Raw genomic sequence first — 21,242 nt, forward strand, 5'->3', positions numbered from 1 at the left:
TAAAGCAGTGAGGATTCCCTTTGAATTTGTTTTCTCATACACCGGCCCACATTCACAATTTCTTAAAAGTGGCAGTGCTGGTTTTGACATGCTCAAGTGTTATCCTGACACAGAATCCCACGGAGACAAAAGGATACCATGCTTATGCTTTTCAGACTTACTTTTATATAAAGATCTATAAATCTGTGCCCTGTCCAATGATGTTTCTCCCCATCAGCTTCAGCCCTTCCCTGGCTACTTATCACACAGTGGCTAAGAAGCAACCAGGAGGTCTTCAGACAGAGGACCAGAGGCATAGTTAGGGATATTATTTTACAGTTCTCCTTAGGTATCCCATAGATCACTCTGGAAAGGGGATTTGGGGTCCCCATGGTAATGCTTTGGATGATTCCAACTTACATATTGTATACCTGGGTCAAGGGTAAGAAAGAGGAAGGGTTTTTAGGTACTCTGCTCGTAGCTTTTATGGGAGTAAGGAATGAACATCTGATACGTAAAATGGGCTTTGGGGAGGTGAAGGATGGACTGGTGGCTCACAAGTACATACATTCACACAACTGTGAGTGGGGTTATGTTGCAGGAAATATTAAAAAAGACCATGATACTTCCGGCCACACTCTGCCCCAGTGTGGTCCTGCTGGGCTACTCTTTGCCCGCCATCATTCTGGGGTAGGGGTGGGGCAGAGCTCCAGAGTTCCCTTCTCTGCCATGCCAGCTGCACACAACCATCTACCCAGCGGTCAGCTGCCACAACCCTCTGCCCCGGCTGGCGTGGTCCCTCTGGCTCTATCTCTAGGTAGCGGCCACAGCTACCAATTGCTTTGTTTCCAGCTCTGGTTTGATTGTCTCTGGAGCCACTATTTCCTTCTCGGCCATAAACCCCTGTAGTCAGCGGTCCCACATTCCAGTAACCAAGCAAGTCAAAACCCTTGAAGCTTATACTTAACAAGTCATGTTTACATATCAATACATTCTCAATTCATAAAATGCTAATACAATAATTTCAGAACCAATTGATGATAAAAACCGCCCACCCAGATAAGACAAATTATCCCAAAATTCTAACCTTTATGATATCATAACTACCTGTGGCTATTTAAAGCCACGCTGGTTCAGGTTCTCCTTCCTGTCCATCTGCTTCCATCTTGGCCTTCCTCCCATTCCTCCTTAGATGCTCTCTCTCTCTGCAACTCTCGCTCTGCTTCCCTTTTCCCTGTCCAATCACAGGCCTCCTGCTGCACTAATATTTTAATGTAATTGGATAGGGAAAATCCCGCCTCAGAGCTAAGAGGACTCCAGGGTCTGAGACCCACCTCCTCTACTACCACTTTTATTAGAACCGTTAGAAGCAGGGACCTGGCATTCAGAGCCAAGATTTTTTTTGGAGCAAAAGAAGGCAGATGTGGATGGTAGGAGTGTTATGAAGAAAAGTCATCGTTTGAGGAAAAAACAAGCAAAGCCTAACGACGCTGCATTCTCTGTAACTTTAATTTTTTCAAATCCTATTTTTAATGATGGCTCTTAAATACTTTACCTCCCTTGTAGCCCACTACTCTCCAGAGGTAGTGGAAAAGAAAGGATATGGGAAAAGTGGACCTCTTTAGAAAGATTCTTTGGAGCAACTCCTGTCTATGTTGTCTGGAAATCGAGAGTTCAGTTCACAGGTTAACAGACAGCAGTAACTTGTTCCACTGGCGAAAACTTTATGGATATACCAGCAGTCCAGTTCAGCAGAATTGGGATAGCAACAGTGGCGACATGACCTAACAGAGACAGGCAGACTTTCACTTCAGCTCAAGTCAGCAGGAGGGGCCAAGACGAGGACCAGGAGGAACACCAGGAGAAGTCCTTGGCTGTGCCTCTCTCAGGGAAGTGAGGATCAGTGAAGAGGAGAGAGTATTGCACAGCTAGCTATACCAGCAAGTCAAACTCTGTCTCTGTGACTCCGTTGAGTCCTATTCATACCTCTCCAAACATCATGTGTCCTCCACGTGCCTGGCCTCAGCTCAGGCCTTGCCTCAGCACATGCATCCAATCAGCCCGACTCCACAGAGTCCCGACAAATGGAGCTCAGCTGTGGAATGTAAGGCAGGCAGATGCATGCATGCCATTAGCAGAGAATCCTTCATCACGTGTCCTTTCACATGCTTGCTTCAACAGAACATCCTCTCTTCTGTGCCTGCTTCAGTGAAACGTCCCTTCATGAGTCTGCCTTAGTCTTTCACATGTGTCCACTTCAGGAAAACACTCCTTCACGTGTCTGCCCCAGCAAAACACCATCCAACACAACGGACCCTCCAAAGAACCTTTACATTTCCACTTTAATTCTCATTTGTGAGGATGGAAGGAGAAATAAATGTGAGGAGATGAGGGATGGGCAGGAGGGCGGGTGAGAGATCTGGCTGCTCTTCCAAAGGACCCACACTCAATTCCCAGCACCCACCTGAGACTCCAGTTCTAAAGGATCTAGTACCTACTACTGGCCTTCTCAGGATCTAGGCACACATGTACACCACACATATCCCCAGGTAAAATACCCATACACATAAAGCAAAAATAAGTAAATTTTTATAAAGAAATGTGGTTTTTTTTTTTTTAAATAATGTCTTAGTGTGAGTCAGCACATCAATCTGGTATAGGATAGGTATGACTAAGTACCCAGTGGGAGGGACTAAGCATTAGATAAAAATTTATAGTTTGCTTGTTTCAAACTGATTTTTTTTTTCGAAAAATTGCCAGAGATAGCAGCTGTTGTGACCTGTAGCCTGTACCTCAATAAAGGTGGAGTAGACACTGGGAGTCCACACTCCGTCCTCTGTGGCCAGCCCTAGCCACTAGTCTTTCAAAACTCCTTCAGACATACTATCCAGGTGGGATCTGGGCTTTGGGCTTGTTTAGCATGCATGAAGTCCTAGGTTTAGCCTTCAGTGAAAGAAAGAAGACAAAAATAAAAAGAAAGAAAGAAAGAAAGAAAGAAAGAAAGAAAGAAAGAAAGAAAGAAAGAAAGAAAGAAAGAAAGACAAAAGACCTTTGTCACCAAGGAACGGCCAAAGAAGATGTTTGGACCAACATTATGCTGTGCTGGCTTTTTCTGCTGGAAAAGACTGAAGAATGCAGTTTCTTTTCAAAAATTGGAACTTAAATTCCATATTATATTTCATGTATCTTCACTTGACGGATGGTCTAATTAGACTTTGCTGTGCCAGCAGCCTTAACGTCAGACTCCTGAAGTCCAGTTTTCATGGTTCTGAATGCAGCACTGTTCCCTGATGTGTGGGCACATCCACTGGCTTCCGTTTTCTGGGCAGGGTTATTTACTCAGGTGACTGATTCTGCCTGATGTCACCCGCAGCTCAGGGAGGAGCCACTCCCTCGGTTCTGAGGACAAGGCCAACACTTTCCTTCCTAGATTCTGTCAGTGAGACCCTGTCCTAGCTTACCTCATGGCAGTCGTCACAACCCACAACACAGGCTGTGCTGGGTGAGAGAGGATCCCTCCTGTCTACCAGAGATACTGGGCATTTTCTCTGTTTTGTGCACCAGGAATCTGAGAGTGTCTGCAGGACAAGGGAACTAGATTTGCTTGCAAACAATCTCTGAGAGTAATCGTTCATCAGGCTGGTGAGACGGCTCAGCAGATACAGGCGACTTCTCTGGAGACAGTGACCTGTACTCAGTTTCCAGCCCCCACATAGTGGAAGAAGAGAAATCAACTCAAGCTGTCTTCTGACCGCCACACTCTGCTGTGGCACACACACCGCAAACAAACAAATAGACACAAAATGTTAAACTTAATCTTTTATACTCAAATAGGAAAACATAGTTTCTTTTACTATTTTTCTAAAAATTATCCTCTTTATATTCAAGAATTTTTTATTCTCAATTCTCCCATTAAGAACTTAATTAAAATTTAACACAGCCACTTTACATCATAACTTTGTTTTTATATTACTGGAAATTGGGTTAAAATGACAAGAAATTGCTCACCAGGGCATTGCCATAACAATAAAATACAAAACCACTATTGGGAATCCAGTCTTGGTCATGTTGCATGTGTGATATTACACATTTCTGTTCTGAAGCAACTCTAAGGCCCAAATTCAGGGATATAATTGTCATGTAGCATTTTGTTTTGAAGTGAAATGACGGATATGAGTGTCAAGGACGCTCCAAGATGCTCCTCTCCCCAGGGAACCCTTGCTTTCCCATGACAAAGCCTAATGGCAGAATGCTCCCACACTGACACACCCATTTCTGCAAGCGCTTTCTCCTTTCATTGCACCTTGCTTTCCTAGACATTTTTTTTAGAGCCCTAAATTCTCTCATTCAGGTGCTAGAGAAACAAAAATAGAACACTCCATAGCCCAGGGGCCCAACAACACAAAAGCTGGTGACAATATTGCGGAGGTCTAGTGGAGTTTAACTCTTATTGTAATGGTTAAGGTTAAATCCATTTTAGAATTGATTTGAGCATGTCCACATTCTTTCAGAGGAGAAGGGTATAGGGGGTTCAGGAGAGGGACTGTGGGGCGGTATGAGGAGGGGACAGCGATGGGATGGAAAGTGAATAAATTAAGTAATGGAAGTAAAAGCATAGTTTCTATTGACTGGATGATAGAAGGAGCAGGCACAAGTTGCCCTTGGGGGTTAATTTCCCTTTCATTATCCCTCACTTCTGAGAGAATTTGGATGTGATCACTATGGAGAGTGACATCCATGACACTGCAGAGGTGGCGTGGTGTGATGTGTGTGGGAAGCACTGATAATGAATGTGGGCTTGCTTATTCCTAGAGACATTTATTATAGTAACTCATAAATTGTTTGCCCAATTTTATTAATATACATTTCAAACCATGTAAATATAAATTTAAAAAGAGTTGTTGTAAAAGGAATTGGTAGAAGCTGCCAAAGGTGTCCATATGAAAATTCATACATGTTTTTGAAATGATGAATAAATGGATTTGAATGAAATGAGCTTTCTTGTTCCTCTCGGGAATCGAGTAAAGGAGCACAATCCTGAAGCAGCTTCCTCCCTTGCGAGATGATTGGAATGGTTTTAGCAATGTCTGGTTTAACAGCATTGATCCTGACCGCTACATTCATAGGAAATAAATGCCATTTTGGGATGACAAATAAAATGTATCTGTAGACCTGTGCCCTATTTTAGGAACTCCTCTGGAGGAACGGAGATGCAAAATGACAAGACTTTGGAGTGAAGGCCCACTAGGTTGCTAGGTGCAGAAAGGAAAAGATTTTTCAGCTTATTAGAGACGCATCAGTTCAAAGTTCCTCTAGATGTCAGTATTACATAGGGAAATGAAACTACAAACAGCCTGTAGCAATGAATGGAGGCTTTGCATATTTAAGTGGTAAAACGTGTGATACATAATTACAATATGTTCTGCTTGGCTGGCTGCTGTGCCTTCAGCACTGACAGCTTCTGCCCATGGCCAGGCCAGACTCTGTCTGAACAGTTATAACACACCATGCTCACATTCTCAGGGGTTACTCGTGGTCCGACTGGTTCTGCCGTTATATAACCAAACTCTTACTTTTACATATTTTAATGGTTTGGAATAAACACACCAGATTTTCATCATTATTAAGCTAATTTTTGCTTTTACTGTGACATTTATGATACACAGATTAAAACCCAAAGCATGGTGCTTACCAATACTCCAGACATATTCATTTCAGAAGAGAAATTACCAAGGGTCAAATATAAAATGCAACCAACACAACTTGTTAAACTGCCCCATTTGACTTTTTAGAATTAAAATTAAATTATCTCTTTCTCCCCTCTTCTGTGTTGATTCTAGTTAGTCTTTTAACTGATGAGCACATGTCTCGTCCTTGCTGTGCTAATGATTTTATTTTAGGGCTCCAACTGTTAACTCTTATTATTCTATGGTGCCTCCTCTGTGGTAGATCCCAAACAATACTAACTATATAGGTTGACTAAAATCCCTTTTCTATACCAGAAAAATAGTACAGAATATGCTGTCATAAGAGCACAGACCAAACAGAAATGAATTAGAATCCTGACTTCATTATAAAAATGTGGTTGATAGTCTCTCTCAAAGGGTTTCTGAGGATCAGAAGTGAGTTAACCCTGCAAAGTGCATCAAAGAATTTCTCACAGACTGTATTGCCCAATATTTGTTAGCTATCATTATCATCTTCATCACCATTATCTCCATCATCATGACCACATTATCATCATCAAAAACAGTTTGGTGAACTATTACAAGGGACGCTGGTATTGTATGAGTACCAACTTCTGTGCCCATATACAGAAATAGCAACTGGCTTCACCCAAGGAAATTGACCTTTTCCCCTGCCATCTCTGTATTGCACTTAAAAGTGTGAAGCTTTCTATAGCTTTGATCTCCAACCTTGGCTTTTTATAAATGCACTAAATGTGCCTCTGTGTTGTGAGTTGCATATCTGGAAAAAGGAAACTTTCTGAATTATAAGAGTATTTGCAATTTGTCTTAATCCTTATATTCTACACTTTTGTGATATTTCATATTTGCAGAAATCCTGGCAAATCATATAAGAAGAGGGACCGTTTTCCTGTGGCTTCATATGATTTTATCAATTTATAATGTATAGCTTATAACTTGTGTACATTAGGCTAATGTTCACCCATCACATGATATGTGAAAGGGTTTGTTAAGCTAACCCTGGGAAGCTAGGATTATGAGAACATTTAACTGCTTGGAAGAAAGGTATGTTCTAGGGGATGAAAATGCCCATTGTTACCTCACTGCCTTCATGTCTTCATAATTTAGTAAACCCCCTCTGATTTATTCTCTGATTTTTATTCAGTTTATATGTGAGCCAAACCAAGACAACTAAAGTGGAGGCCAAGAGTGGCCAACACATTATCCATACCCTTTAATGAAGTAAAGAAGTTGGGCTATCTTCTACACCCCATGACAGAGTTTTTTTTGAAAACAGTGAGCTCATTTTCATTGATATTGCTGTTTATACAGGGTTCCATTAATTCAGATTATTTTATACTTTATATGACTATCAGTTTCTGTGAGTTTGCCATCCATGGTTGAATTATATAATATATTAGTTTCAACTTGGAAAACATTTCTTCTTACTCCTGAGGAAATTTAGGAATCTTTGGAAACATTTTGATTTGTTAATATTATTTTTAATTAACAACATTTAAGATAGACAAGAATAGGGTTGAGATACTTTTGCACAACAGATTAATATAGTCAGCAATAATGTATTATGCACTGTAAAACTAATTAAGAAATTAAATTGTAATTGTCTGAAGTCGGTTCTTTAGGCTCTCACCAGGTTTCTCCTGGTGTTGGTTGGGAGAGGCCTGGTACAATGCTAACCATTCATTGTTCTATGATGCTCTTCACATGAAGAATTGGATAGTCTGTGTTGATAGTGCTGAAGCTAAGCAATGTGTACACTGTTGGTAACCTCAATGGCTTGATTGTGCACCCACAGGCTGAGGACAATATATGGTCCAACCATGCACTAAATGAAAGGACAACTGTCAAAGGAGGAAGGACATCAGCTCTCACAGGTAACATCCTAGGAGATTTACTAGTTATGGAGAAAGTTCTGTTGTTACTCTTATTCAGAGGAAACCACACATTCCTGAATCCTGTGGAAAGGAGTGCTGTTTTATTAATATCTTTATTAGATTGGGATTGGCCATGCCCGTGACAAATAAGATCTCTTGACATGCACTTATCAGTCAACTAGGCATATTTTATTCTGCTTTGCTTCTGAAAGCTTAAATCTAATGTTAGAAAGGAACCAGAAGACAGGTGCCATTAAATAAGCCAAAATTAAAGTGACCATGCCCATTCTTCATTAAAATGTTTTGTGTTCTGTGGCTTCTAGAGAGATCTGATCAGAAAGACCAATTCTCTTCTGAGAAAGAAAAGATTACCAAACTCAACAAGAAAAATGCAGAGAAGACCAGTGCCTCAGAAGCGCAGAGGAGTTGCGTCATATGTCATGTGGAAAGACAAGACAAGATAGAACTTGTTCAGAGTATTTCCTTAGAGCTCAGAGAGAATGCAGGTGCAAAAGATGCTCTATGCATAGAGGGTCTAGAGAAACAAGAAAGCAACAACCTGGGAGATAAACAAGACACTGAAGATAACAATGGAAGGAAAAAGGGGGTTTCTTCTAAGGAAGTTTCCAGAGGAATAGAAGCTGAGAACAGAGCTTCAACAGCTGCAAGTGGAACAGTGCTGGACAAACACTCGACTGAAAGCCAGCACACTGAGGACACAAATGGGGGTCTATCCCATGAAAGGTAGTGTCGCAATACTACACATCTGTAGTTCATGCCTCTCATGTCTCATGGAAGGTAGTGTCACAGTACTACACATCTGTATTTCATGCCTCTCATGTCCCACGAAAGGTAGTGCTGCCATACTACACATCCCCAGTTGATATGTCTAACAAATTTTTGTGCTGTGATATTTGAGGCCACTCTGAAAGAAAAATGAATACAGTTTTACAGGCAATTTTTAGGACCCATTCTTTCTTACATTGATTTTTCATGGCTACATTTTGCTATTATTCTGCGATTTCTCTTTCTTCTTGCCAATATTTTCAATTATTTCTTTTTCCTTCCCTCTCTTTCTTTCTCCCCTCCCTTCTTTCCTCCTTCTCTCTATCCCTCTGCCCCTTTCTTTCTTCTTTCCTTGCTTCTCTCCACTGGGGATAGAGCTTAGGGCCTTGCTCAAGTTAAGCCTGAGCTCCCTCACTGAGCCTCATCTGATTGTTTCTGAGTCTTAACACCAAAATCACCATTTTTATTATCTCCAGCAATCAGTATTATTAAAAGTTAAGTGGAAAAAGTTCTGCCATTTAAAAACAAAGAAAAGAATATCCTTTCTAGAGCTAAGAATTAAATAATGGTTATGTTGAGCTGTAAATTAAAAACCCAACCTGAGTTGGCCTAATCCATGCAATGGTGATTTCTTCCCTTGTATTGTAGGAAGTAGATAATTGACTAAGTTTCTTCCTTAAAATTATGAAGTGTAAAGTACAAATACAGGAATTTTTGTATCCAATGAATCTTAGCTACTCTAAGCATGATGACTGTGTGTTTGGAATAAAGAGTAATCAAGTACCTCTGATGTCTTCAAGACATGATTATTACTTAGCTTTAGCATAAAGCATTTGAAATTAAACTTGAAGAAATCTAATTTTCAATATATTAATCATGATTGTTATTGAAGTCCATCACTACAAGATATGCTTAGAAAGACCTGTACCTGCCAAAACATACTAATTAAAACAACTCTTCCGCCAATAATGGCTTCAGTGGATGTCAATCTTTAGAGAGATTATTGCTTCTTTGCTGTAATTTCTCCTCTTCTATTAAGTTAGGTTTCTTTTTTTTTTTTAAAGATTTGTTTATTTCATGTATGTGAGTACACTGTAGCTCTTTTCAGACACACAAGAATAGGGCACTAGATCCCATTACAGATGGTTGTGAGCAACCATGTGGTCACTGGGAATTGAACTTAGGACCTCTGGAAGAGCAGTCAGTGCTCTTAACCACTGAGCCATCGCTCCAGTCCGTAAGTTAGGTTTCATAAATGACAACTTTAGGGCTCATAGTGAGGTCCTTGGTAGACTCTGTTTCTAAATCTACTTAGTTTTGATGTCCTCAACTGCTAGACTGGTTGTCTCTGTGTCACATCGTCTTCTCCAGACACTGTCATGAGAAAGTATTGATTTCCAAAGAGTTTTGACAATCTGAATATTTTCCCTTGAATCTTTGAAAACTGCAAATGTATTTTATTTTCCAGGTGCATCAGTAATCTAAAGACCATTTCTACGCCAGGAATCCTTGGAAATTCAGCATCAGGATCCACTTTCCAGAATGCTGAACAGACAGAGTCTACTGGCAGCAGTAAGCGCAGGGTGGCAGAGGAGTGCTTCCTGAGTGAGGACAACAAAAAGAGCAGAATAGATGTACTGAGTATGGGGGAAGAGCGCACATCCAGGGCAGAGGAAGCCAGAGAAGCCAGCAGCCTGGATGAGAGACTCCAGGATAGAATGGCCGCCTCTAGAGAGCAAGACCCGGCAGTCCCACTGGGTAGGAAATGCCTTTTGTTCTGGACTTTAAAGCTTCCTAACTATCCCAGCAAGGATTCCAACTTAACTTCTCTTATCCTAACAGGTTTATGGAGGCATACACCATATAAAAGTCATTATTATGTTTAACTTGAACAACCTTTACATAGGCAAGAGAAACAGCCCTATCTGTCTGTCTATATGTCTGTGCATCTATCTGTCTGTCTGTCTATCATCCATTACCTATTACCTATCCATCTATTACCTATCATTGATCTATTATCTATCTGTCTATGATCTATTTATTATCTATCTATCTATCTATCTATAATCTATCATCTATTATCTATTTTAGGTATGTGTGAATATTATATATATATATATATATATATATATATATATATATATATATATAATGCCTACAAATATATGTACTTAGGGTGAAAACTTGTATAGTGTGGAGGCCAAAGAAGGACATCAACTATCCTGAGATATCATTTTCCACCATATTTCTTTGAGACTGAAGCTTGGCTTGTGGCTATAATATTTGGTTTATAGGAACAATGCTACGCTTTTACTTGGATCCTAGGGATCCAAACTCATGCCTTTAGGCTTGCACACAAAGCTCTTTTACCCGCTGAGATATCTTCCCAGCCTGAATTAAATCTGAAGCAATGAATGCTTCGTGAAGAATTCTCTCATGATTTTTTCTCAAGTATATTTATGGCAAGAGAGGTAAATGTTTACATAAAATTAAATTCCAAGAGATTTGTGTTATCTGAATATAAAAATGCCGAATTAATTGAACATAATTAATATTACTATTTAGTAGTATACTTAGAATAAGATAAGTGCTCAGGAAATATGTATTAGATAAATGCCAAGTTTAAATAACTTAGCTGTTTTGGAGCCAGACAATGGTAGTTCACACCTTTAACTCCAGCACTCAGGAGGCAGAGGTGTATCTCTGAGTTCCAGGACATCCAAGGCTATACAGAGAAACCCTGTCTTTAAAAAAAAAATAAAATTAAATGAATGAATGAACTAGTTAATAAAATAAAGAACATAGCTGTTCTCACCCCCCTCTCTTTATACCCTTGCTGAGTGTATGTAGTAGCTGTTTTAATAATTAAATGAGGATGAGCAAACTCATGAACAGCAGTGGTCCTGGGGATATGAAGATCATTAGGAGAGATGTTATTGAGTTGCTATTTATGTTAGGATCATGCAGATATGAACTATCACTTAAATATGCATGGTAGACGGTGGAAAGTGGGAGAAATTGGATAGCTGTAGAATATAACTTGCATAGTTTTATTGGGTGTTTTATTTCCATTCAGCTGGGGAAAATTCAACTCTGCACTTTAAATGCCACTGAAATAAAGACTAAAACACTTTAAAAGAGTAATATATAATATCAACTATTTCAGTGACATAAGGAAATAATTCATGTTTCCCCCCTTTCCTCTATGCTTTAATTAAAATATGAATTATACAGGGTCATTTTCCAAAATAACGGATCGATTAATTTCTCATGGTCAAATGAAAAATGGTCCTGAGCTTGGAGGCATATAAGAAAAAATAATTGAGGTGCTGGAGATCAGACCAAGAATCTCGTCAATGCTAGGAAAGTACTTCTCCACTGAGCATCAGTACCAGCCCCAGGGATATGACTGTCTTGGAACTTCAAATTTCTTGCTGTTTTGCATTATCTAAGAGTGACCCTAAAGAGTTTATGAATGGCATTTCTTTTCAAAGACACCAGAAAATATATTCTTCAGTTAGAGTCCGTTCATACATGAAATGGAAATTTATATCTAGCATCATTAGGAATAAGAGAGGTGGCCATTTGTATTTCAGTTTTACATGAGTAGATTTTTTACTCTGAGACATGCTGCTGGGTGCTGAAAGGAGATCAGACTTCTTGATGGACAGACTCTCTCTTCTCATCTTACAGATGATGTCCCTGCTCCTGCCGCCCCATTTGATCATCGGATTGTAATGGCCAAACACACTGCAGTTGACAGTTTGTACACTGTGAGCAAATCTGAGATCCTAGGAGGGTGAGTGAAGCTCTGCTTGAACTGCGACCCCTCAGTAAAAGCAGGGAGCCTTCCCAGGGCAAGAGCCCAAGACATGAAAATGTTTGCTGGTCTTGACTTGAAAACTGCAAACACTAAGGACAAACATTTCAAGAAGTTTTAACCATTTTTGAAAAATGTCACCTGTCCCATAAAGTTGTCATGGTGACTATACTTCTCATTTAACATCTGCTTTATTTGCCACATCATAAAGTCTAAGAGTAGGAAAAACCCAGTGTGAGTTGCCAGAAGGTCCAGGAACTGTCTAAAGCCAGGTTTAGCCCCTAGGAGATGAGGTGCATCAGATGCATGGATTTCATCTTTCTCTCATTCTTGCTGGGTTTCCATTTCTACTGTTTTAGCTTTAATTGCTATTTCCACCAAGTACAGGGCATCAGTTAGCAGTAAAGTGTTAGTAGTAGACATGTTAGTAGCAAAGTGTTCATTATGCAGTAGCTTATCTTTTCCTTGGAAGGAGGTATTGAAACAGGCCAATTACCGCTGGATTCTCAACAGTTTTCCTTGGTTCGTCTTCTTCTCTGGAGTGTTAGGGTACTTATATGTCAATGTTGTCATCTGGGTTAAAAAAAATTCTCTCCCAATGTGTATAAGAGACTATAGGCTACTAGTTGGCATTATTGGAAGATGGTGGCAACTTTAGGACGTGGGTGTATCTGAAATTAGGCAGCCTGTCCTTGAAAGGAGTAGTGGAGTCTGTGGATTCTCATCCTTTGCTACCCTTTACTTCCTGGCTTCCATGAAGAGAGCAGCTCTTCTGCTCCCATGCCATTCTGTGCTGCTGCAGGCACAAAGCACCAGGGCTGGGTGGCCATAGGCTGAACCCAGGAGTCAAAACAAACCTTTCTTCCCTCAGGCTAACTTGTGTCTCTCTCTTTGTCTGTGTTCAGCTAGCATGAGTCTGGTGTTCCAGCACGGATCTTACGTGGTAGCCTCAGTATCAAGGTCCTTCTGGAACAAGTCATGTGAGAGCCTTAGCATGGAGAGGTTGCTGGAGTCAGACAGTGAAGGGACATCTCTACTGACCAGGCACCTCTAGGATTAGTGCTAATGAGAAAAAGACATTCCCTTCCTCATGGTTACATGGGAAGTACTTGGGCCTGTATTCACATGTGCCAGTCCAGAGGGCAACTATAATGAGTGTTGGGATCTAAGTAGTCACTTATGTGTACTCATGGCAGTGCAGAGTAATTTTGGGTGATACTACCCCTGTACATGTCAAGCACAATCACACTCATCTCTGCAGGTGACAGGAACAGTCTTTTTATGGTTTGCTATGTTGTTATGGAAGATTCCCTTTCACTCTCTGCAGTGAAAGCTACCATGCACAGAGCAAAGACCTATGTCCTACCTTGCTTTATTAAATAAGCATTAAGGGAAGCAAATCACATTGCCCTGGTGTATACACTTCTGAATACAGTTACATAAGTGAGAAGCCACAGTATTCTGTTTTCTATTATAATAAAATACTGAGGCTGGGTACTTTGTGATGACACAAAGTTACTCAGTCTACAGTTCTGGAGAATTAGTAATGTACTACCAGCATCACTTGGCTATAGTGAAGAGCCCTTTTGCTGCATCACATTATAGTAGATCAGAGAGAGAGAGAGAGAGAGAGAGAGAGAGAGAGAGAAACAGAGACAGACAGAGACAGAGAGACAAAGAGAGCTAGAAAGCAGGAAAGTGGGGAAGACAAAGGAAGAAAGAAAGAAAAAGGAGGGAGGGAGAGAGACAGAGAGACAGAGCAGAGACAGATTAAAAAAGAGAATGAATTGTATAGAACAGGAAGTCATAGAGCAATTGGAGTTTGCTTTGTAAATACTCTTTCTTGACAACTAACTAGGGCACAATAAGAACTATATCAAAAACCTCTAGTGAAACAGTTACCTACCGGTTACTTAGGTTCTAGGTCTTAAAGACTCAATACAGCTATCAATATCTCTGCTCCGAGGACTCAGTTTCTACCACTTGAACCTCTACAGACACAGTTAAATCATGTTCATGGAAGTCAGCTATCTTATAAAGTATTAAATTGTTATTTAAGCTAACATAAAAGTCTTCACTGGGAACTCATTGGCTAAAATATGTACTTTTGATTTTATGATTCTATGTCCAAATTGTTATTTTATTTAAATGCAATTTCTAGAATGATTTTAATATCTTTGACCTATAGGTTGTATTGTTCATATGCTTATAAATTCCAATTTTCTACATTCATATGTATTCAGAAAGTTTTTTTTTATTATCTGCACTAGTGGCTTTCAAATTTTAGTATACCTATGAATCAGCTGAACTCTGGGGCCATGCCTTCCTGCATGTATTGGGCAGATGCAGGGCCCTAGATGCAGTATTCTTAATGCTCCATCTATAAGGGGGATATAGGCAATTCTTAGAACTCACCTTGACCAGTGCTATTCTAGATACACTAGGTGTACTTGTAGGTTTGCTCACTCAAGAGACAAATGCCTAGGCAACTCATACTGTCCACCTGGCAGGGGCTGATACACAGCCCTGCAGACTACAGTGCCTAACTGAACTGTCTCTTCTTTGACAGGGGGCGATTTGGCCAGGTCCATAAGTGTGAAGAGAAAGCAACAGGCCTGAAGCTGGCTGCTAAAATCATTAAGATTAGAGGTGCAAAGGACAAGGTAAAGGCCACGGGGGGTGAGTCTCTCTCATCTGGACCAGTCTCCACCACTCTAACAGACTGTTTCCTTCTCCTCAGGAGGATGTGAAGAACGAGATCAGCATCATGAACCAGCTGGACCACGTGAACCTCATCCAGCTCTATGATGCCTTTGAGTCCAAGCATGACATCATCCTTGTCATGGAGTAGTAGGTGTCCTCTCCTCCCATCCACCTCACACACCTTCTGCGCAGCACTCGTGACTCAGCCAGGACCATGGGTAGTACACCTCTGGGTCGGAGTTGTAGGAGACATGGGATCTTGCCAGGGTCAGAAAGGAAATGGCTGTTAAGTGCAATCTTCCAGTGTGACTCACTGATGAGACACAGAGAACAAAATAGATGTGGCCTGGATCTAAACTGTGTCACAAACCAAGGCTGGACTTTATCCTGGGCAATCTAGAGGAGAGTGGTTTGTGAGCTTTGTTTCCCTCAACAGTTGTCTCCCTTGTCCTCAAGAACATGTTCTAAAGCCTTTAATGGATGCCTAAGAATGGAAATAGTGCTGAGCCCATAGGTTCTTAAATAACCATGGTAAATATTTGCTTATACGTTAGCAGCTCATCGTAAAACGGAACAATCATGACAGTATATGTTGCGTGGTGAATGTGGTCTCTATTTCAGAATATCTTGTGCTACACTGATCACGGGTACCCGTGAGTAGCTCAAACCAAGCATGTGAAGCCATGAGTGAGGGCTGGGTAAGCACTCGTGAACATAAAGCACCTGCCGAGGCCGCCCTGACACTAGGCTGAGCAGCTTCATCTCAGAAGCACGCTTGTGAGGATTCCATCAGCTCGGGCAGGAGGGAGAGCGCCCGCCCTGTGCGTGTGACGTGGTGCTTTCTATCCAAGTCCTCCCACTGACCCCCCAACACACCCACCACAAATGCAAGCCGTTCCGTCTGAACAGACACGAAAACTCAGCTCATTTTTATTTCAAGTTTTAAAACTGTGAGTTTTATTTGCTACAGTATAGAAGGCATTTGGAAAACTTAAATATCCAGCACCTGCTACATAAAAGCATCTTGCCATTATACTTAATCTAAGAACTCAAACTGTGAAGACTATGTCTCACTTTCTGTTAACACTGGAATCCCACCTCAGAGTGTCCCTGAGCCCTCTTCACCCCCAATATCTGCTAAGTGATAGACATAGACTCACCTGGAGCTGCAGCCACCAGTGACAGGGACTTTGAGACTTTAGTTATGTGACATTGACAATCATATGTACATAAGGTGTACTGAAGGTATCCAACACAAGAGTCATGTAACTCATATGGCAAAGAAGGGAAGACAATAACTGCACACATGCATACATGCACACACACACACACACACACACACATACACACACACACACCTATGATAGGGCTATAGGAACTTGGGCAGCAACTGACCATAAGAAAAGCATGTGGAGTTTAGTGAGTCAGAACTGAGTTTTGCCTCTTCCCTCTGCAGTGTGGAGGGCGGGGAGCTGTTTGACCGCATCATTGATGAAAACTGCAACTTGACAGAGCTGGACACCATCCTGTTCATGAAGCAGATCTGTGAGGGGATTAGGTACATGCACCAGATGTACATCCTCCACTTGGACCTCAAGGTAGAGCGTGCTTTTCATCCCGTGAAATGCGAGCCTTGTTAGCTCCTCTCTCACGTTGTTTGGGGATCTGTGACATACGGTGTACCAGCTTTGAAAAGGTGGATTGTCTATGGTTCTATGGTCATGGTTTCAGGAATTAGGAATAACACGGGCCTCTCTCTCTCTCTCTCTCTCTCTCTCTCTCTCTCTCTCTCTGAGTTGCCTTGCTTCTTCACCTAGCCTAGCCATGAACTTCTAGGCTCAAGCTTTCTTCTCAATTCAGCCTCCCCAGACACCGGGACAGACTTGTGTCACCCCACCTAGCATAATTAGGATTTTTATCTCATCCTCAACTTCTGTCACCACCTTCAGGGACTATTATTTGCATGTCTATCTTTGGAGGTTTTTGTTGAGATTTTTATAATTACATGCAGTAAATCAACACAGGAGGCCATTTCCCTAAAAGTGTAGAATTAAAACCAGCTCTATTCTCACAGTATTCCTTATGACTTACTATCAGAGTCCATGGTGGGAGGATTTTAGTCTTCAATTCCCAAGTTGTATCTGCCCTCTCCAGATACTAAAAATTCCCAGTAGCCTCTTAAATTCTTCCAGGAAACGCTGGTTTGGGATTTACTTTCCTCTGAGTTTGCTTAACTCTGAATAGAAGGCATGGAGAATGGAATGCAGGTAGAAAGTGGGGCTTCAATGCCAAAAGACAAGAGGGTAGCCATTCACAAGTCAGAGAGCAGGAGGGAAGCCAGTCCACTCCCTTCCCACTCTTTATCTCTCTCTCTCTCTCTCATTATAAAGTCTCCAGAACTGGGCTGTAAACAGCTCTAGATAAGCCAACAAAAGACTAAGCCCTACTAACCCCGATCCCTACTAACCCCGATCCCGTCTGTTAGAGTCAGTATCATAAAGTGCATCTTCTTGTGTGGCTTGCCCATTTTCTCATTTCCCTGTTTTCACAGCATGACAGGGAGATAAATTTGTATTCTATGTAACATACCGTGTATTGTAACTCTCCAGGGATGGTACAGCTGAATAAATCTGACCCTCTTAAATAGGTTTCCATGGGCCTCTCTTCCTAGAACTTGGCTTCCCTCACTGTCTTGATTTATGTGTCTTGCCTTTCCCATTCACTGTTGCACTCGAGGAGGGGATGATACATAAAATGACAAAGTCAGAAGTTAAAAATCATTAGCGAAGTCCTTGGCCACGTTGAATATTATAATGTGCATTTCCAAGGAGCACTTTTGTTCACTGTGGATATTTTATAGATAGTCCTGATGGGATTTGATTGGCAACTGGAGCCAGGAGTTGACCTATCATAAGTCAAATGACTCCATCTGTGGCTTTGAAACATTGATTGAAGACTTGCAATGGGCAGTTTTAGTTATGGTTTATATATAAAGATAATAATAAAGGTGACAGCTGGATGGGTCATGAAGGACCTGTTTTTTTTTTTTCCTCAAAGAGCTCTTTAGAAGGAAAGACTGAAGGTATTGGGTATGCATCACCACAAGGGGTTGAGAGGTGACTTAAAAGTAATTTCCTTAGTAGTCCTATTTTCTGTAAATATTATCTGAACATGGATAATGGACATTCTTTAGTTCTAGTATCATAAGTATCCTTTTGAAGTGCCCTCAAAGATGACTTTTTACACACTGCAAGCAAATTTTCAGGAAACGATGGTATTCTTTGGTAATAGGGTGGTTTTTACTTGCTCAGCCCATTAGTTAAACACATCTTCAGCTGCTCTAGTACAGCACCCACTGCACTGTAAAGTGGCTTTGCATCTTGGGCATCTGTTTAAAGACATTGTTGGAAAGGGCTTCCAAAGATATTACACACAACCAAATGGGTGATTAGATATTGATATGGAGACACTCCATCACTTCACAAAGTGTGTCTGGGTTTCTGCCTTGCTGGGGCCTCCTTTCCAGCAGACAGGATGTGGAAGGGGATGTGGCCCATGGACAGGGCGGGGATGGCATCCAGGGCACCTGGCAGCTTCGCCAATGCCCAGCTCTTAGTGGAGCTCAAATTAGGATTTAAGAGTTCTTGGCTCTTCTTTGAGAATGCTATTTCTTATTTTATGGATGACCTTGGCTTTAAATAAAATTACTTATTTTTCCCAGACTTAAAGTTTTCTATCCCAATAAATATAGCTACATCTGCAGGACATTCCAGGGGCACTAAGTAGTAGTGCTTGATTTTCTTCCCCTCCTCTAAGCCTGTCAGGTTAGCAGGGCCAAGTTTTACTAGCATCTAACTCCAAGGGAACACTTAGTCAAGGACTTTAAGCACTGAGACAGAGCTCAGCAAAACCTTGGAATTTTGGAGGATGAAGAATGAACAGGAGACAAAAGCCTTCCTTTAGCATGCAACGTTCCCATAGACAAAGCACTAGGGAAACATCCAGAGGTCAAAACTGGTCGCATTATATTGCGCATTCAATGTGGTGGTTTAACTGAATCAGGCCATTTCTCTTGGAACTCGTAAATCTTGAGGGAAATATTGCTTCAAGAAGGAAATATACTTAATACTTTAACGGGAGGAGGGGGTCTGTCAGTTCTGAACTGGCCTACACCAGTTTGTTTGGAAAGTGTTAGAGCAACCTCCTTCTCCTTCTCTCCTCAAGAAGGCCCCTGCCTGAACTCATACATTATGGCAATCTGTAAAACCAAGAAGAGGGACAGGCAGGGTAATGCAAGGTTGGCAGGCTACCCACAACCTCATCCACCACATAATTAAAGGAGAAAATACCCACACAGACAAACCAGCCCTCGAGTGAAAGGCCTGATATGTTTTTCCTGAGCATCTTGTATTTTTAGTTGTGGTTCAAGGACAATTTGAGTGAAAGATGGTTGTTTTCATTGCTAATGTGTCTCTTTCTCCTGGCAGCCTGAGAACATCCTGTGTGTGAATCGGGATGCTAAGCAAATAAAAATTATTGATTTTGGATTGGCCAGAAGGTATGTCTGTTTGGATGTAAGTTCAGGGATAGAAGCAGGAGATGGGACACATGCTCATCTTTGCAAAGACATAGCTGATAGATCCCATGCCTTCATTTAGAATTAACTTAATGAAAATCGCGTTTACTCTAATCCTGTTAGATCTGAGATTTGAGTGCTGAGAAATATATACGACACATCTAATAAAAAAAATGAGAAATGAAAACCTAGTCCAGTGAAGTTTATTAAGCTTATTAATTCAGAATTTGTGTTTATCTAAATGTTTGTATTTGTTCCATGAGAAGACTTTAAAATGTTAATATTTTAAAAAGACTATAGAGGGGTCTGGTTTCTTACTGGAACAAAGAGATTTACATGGGTGTGTTACCAGCTCAGTGTGTCATTCAGCAGAAAGCAGATACCATGAGTGGTGGCAGCATCTTGTCAGTTTGGAAAGGGTTATGCTGGACAATGCATGTGAGGGACCGAATCAGGGCATCTGTCATAGCCTGTATTTAGGTGTTCCAACTATTCAGAGTAGATGTCTCACAGCTGTTTTAGAACATTAAGGTTTTATAGGACTTATTTTTACTTTTGAACACCCCCAGAATGTTTTGTTGGTTTTTGACATTATGCAATTTCTGGCAAAAGTCTATTTTTTAGTTTGCTGTATAACTGAAGTTAATTTTATCTTATAAATAGTGCCTGTTTTCAATGTTCATTAGTTTTGATTTTTGATTGACATGCTCAGCTCTCATCTTGGTCCCCTCAATTTCAGATACAAGCCCAGAGAGAAGCTGAAGGTGAACTTTGGAACCCCAGAATTTCTTGCCCCTGAAGTTGTGAACTATGATTTCGTTTCCTTTCCTACGGATATGTGGAGTGTGGGTGTCATCACATACATGCTGTAAGCAACTTCGCAGTCTCTCACATACTCGTCCTTAATCAGTGAATGGTCTAGGAGGTTTCACTAGAATGAAAGCTTTGACCTAGGTCTTCTAGAATAACACTGTGCTGTCTCCTGTTGCTTAGGTTCTGTTGAATCTTAATATTGAAAGGAGTGAATTCCTTTCCCCATTGTATCTAGGGGGAGAAAAAGATGTTTGCCATCTCCATGGGTTACCTTGAGTCCCAGGATACCACCAAGAGCCCTAAACATGAGTTTTAAAAAGCCCTAGGTGTTGACGTGTTTGGATCAGTACACACTGCTCTGATTATTGCATCTCAGCAATAACATTCTGGGGTTTGCTTTCTGGGTATGCAACAGCACCTTGTCTTGTCAGCTGTAAAATACTTGAAAAGAAATTTCATTTTATTCTTTGAGACTTATTCAAATATAACTGCAACTTTCCTTGCTGTAGTTGCTGGACTGGGGGTTGGGATGGGACACATAGGCAGGGTCCCAGCTGCAGGGATGGGCTATATACTTGCAGTTTATTGCTATATTCCTGCTTTTATTTTTAAATACTCAAACTAGAAAGCATCCTATCTATAAAGGATTCATGACTGTCCAAAAACTTACTCACCCTGAACCCTGTGCCTTGTAGACTCAGTGGCTTGTCCCCCTTTCTGGGCGATAATGATGCTGAGACGCTGACCAACATCCTGGCCTGTCGATGGGATTTAGAAGATGAAGAATTTCAGGATATCTCGGAGGAGGCCAAGGAGTTCATCTCCAAGCTCCTGATTAAGGAGAAGAGGTGAAGCAAGTCTATCTCATGTTGTGGGAGAAGCAATAGTTTGGTGCAGGGTGCACTGTGGAGTTAGTGAATTCCATTCCCTCAGTGACATCTACAATGCATGTGCAGGCTCTGAGCTCAGTGAGACTTGACCCC

General features: G+C 41.1%; 1 protein-coding gene across 2 annotated transcripts in view; it reads left to right on the top strand.

The window, feature by feature from the left end:
* The window catches only part of Mylk4 (myosin light chain kinase family member 4), a 75,697-nt gene that overhangs the window by 47,904 nt on the left and 6,551 nt on the right, over positions 1-21,242 (top strand). The window contains exons 2-11 of one of the 2 annotated variants that reach the window (XM_052156992.1): positions 7,483-7,561; positions 7,885-8,305; positions 9,816-10,105; positions 12,041-12,146; positions 14,737-14,830; positions 14,908-15,017; positions 16,327-16,468; positions 19,358-19,428; positions 20,186-20,314; positions 20,955-21,107. In XM_052156992.1, coding sequence (XP_052012952.1) covers positions 7,483-7,561; positions 7,885-8,305; positions 9,816-10,105; positions 12,041-12,146; positions 14,737-14,830; positions 14,908-15,017; positions 16,327-16,468; positions 19,358-19,428; positions 20,186-20,314; positions 20,955-21,107 — 1,595 coding nt within the window. The remainder of the gene's footprint in view (positions 1-7,482; positions 7,562-7,884; positions 8,306-9,815; positions 10,106-12,040; positions 12,147-14,736; positions 14,831-14,907; positions 15,018-16,326; positions 16,469-19,357; positions 19,429-20,185; positions 20,315-20,954; positions 21,108-21,242) is intronic. The other variant, XM_052156993.1, reaches the window with a different exon arrangement.

This window comes from Apodemus sylvaticus, chromosome 14, assembly GCF_947179515.1.
Source record: "Apodemus sylvaticus chromosome 14, mApoSyl1.1, whole genome shotgun sequence".
In the NCBI taxonomy this organism is placed as follows: Eukaryota; Metazoa; Chordata; class Mammalia; order Rodentia; family Muridae; genus Apodemus; species Apodemus sylvaticus.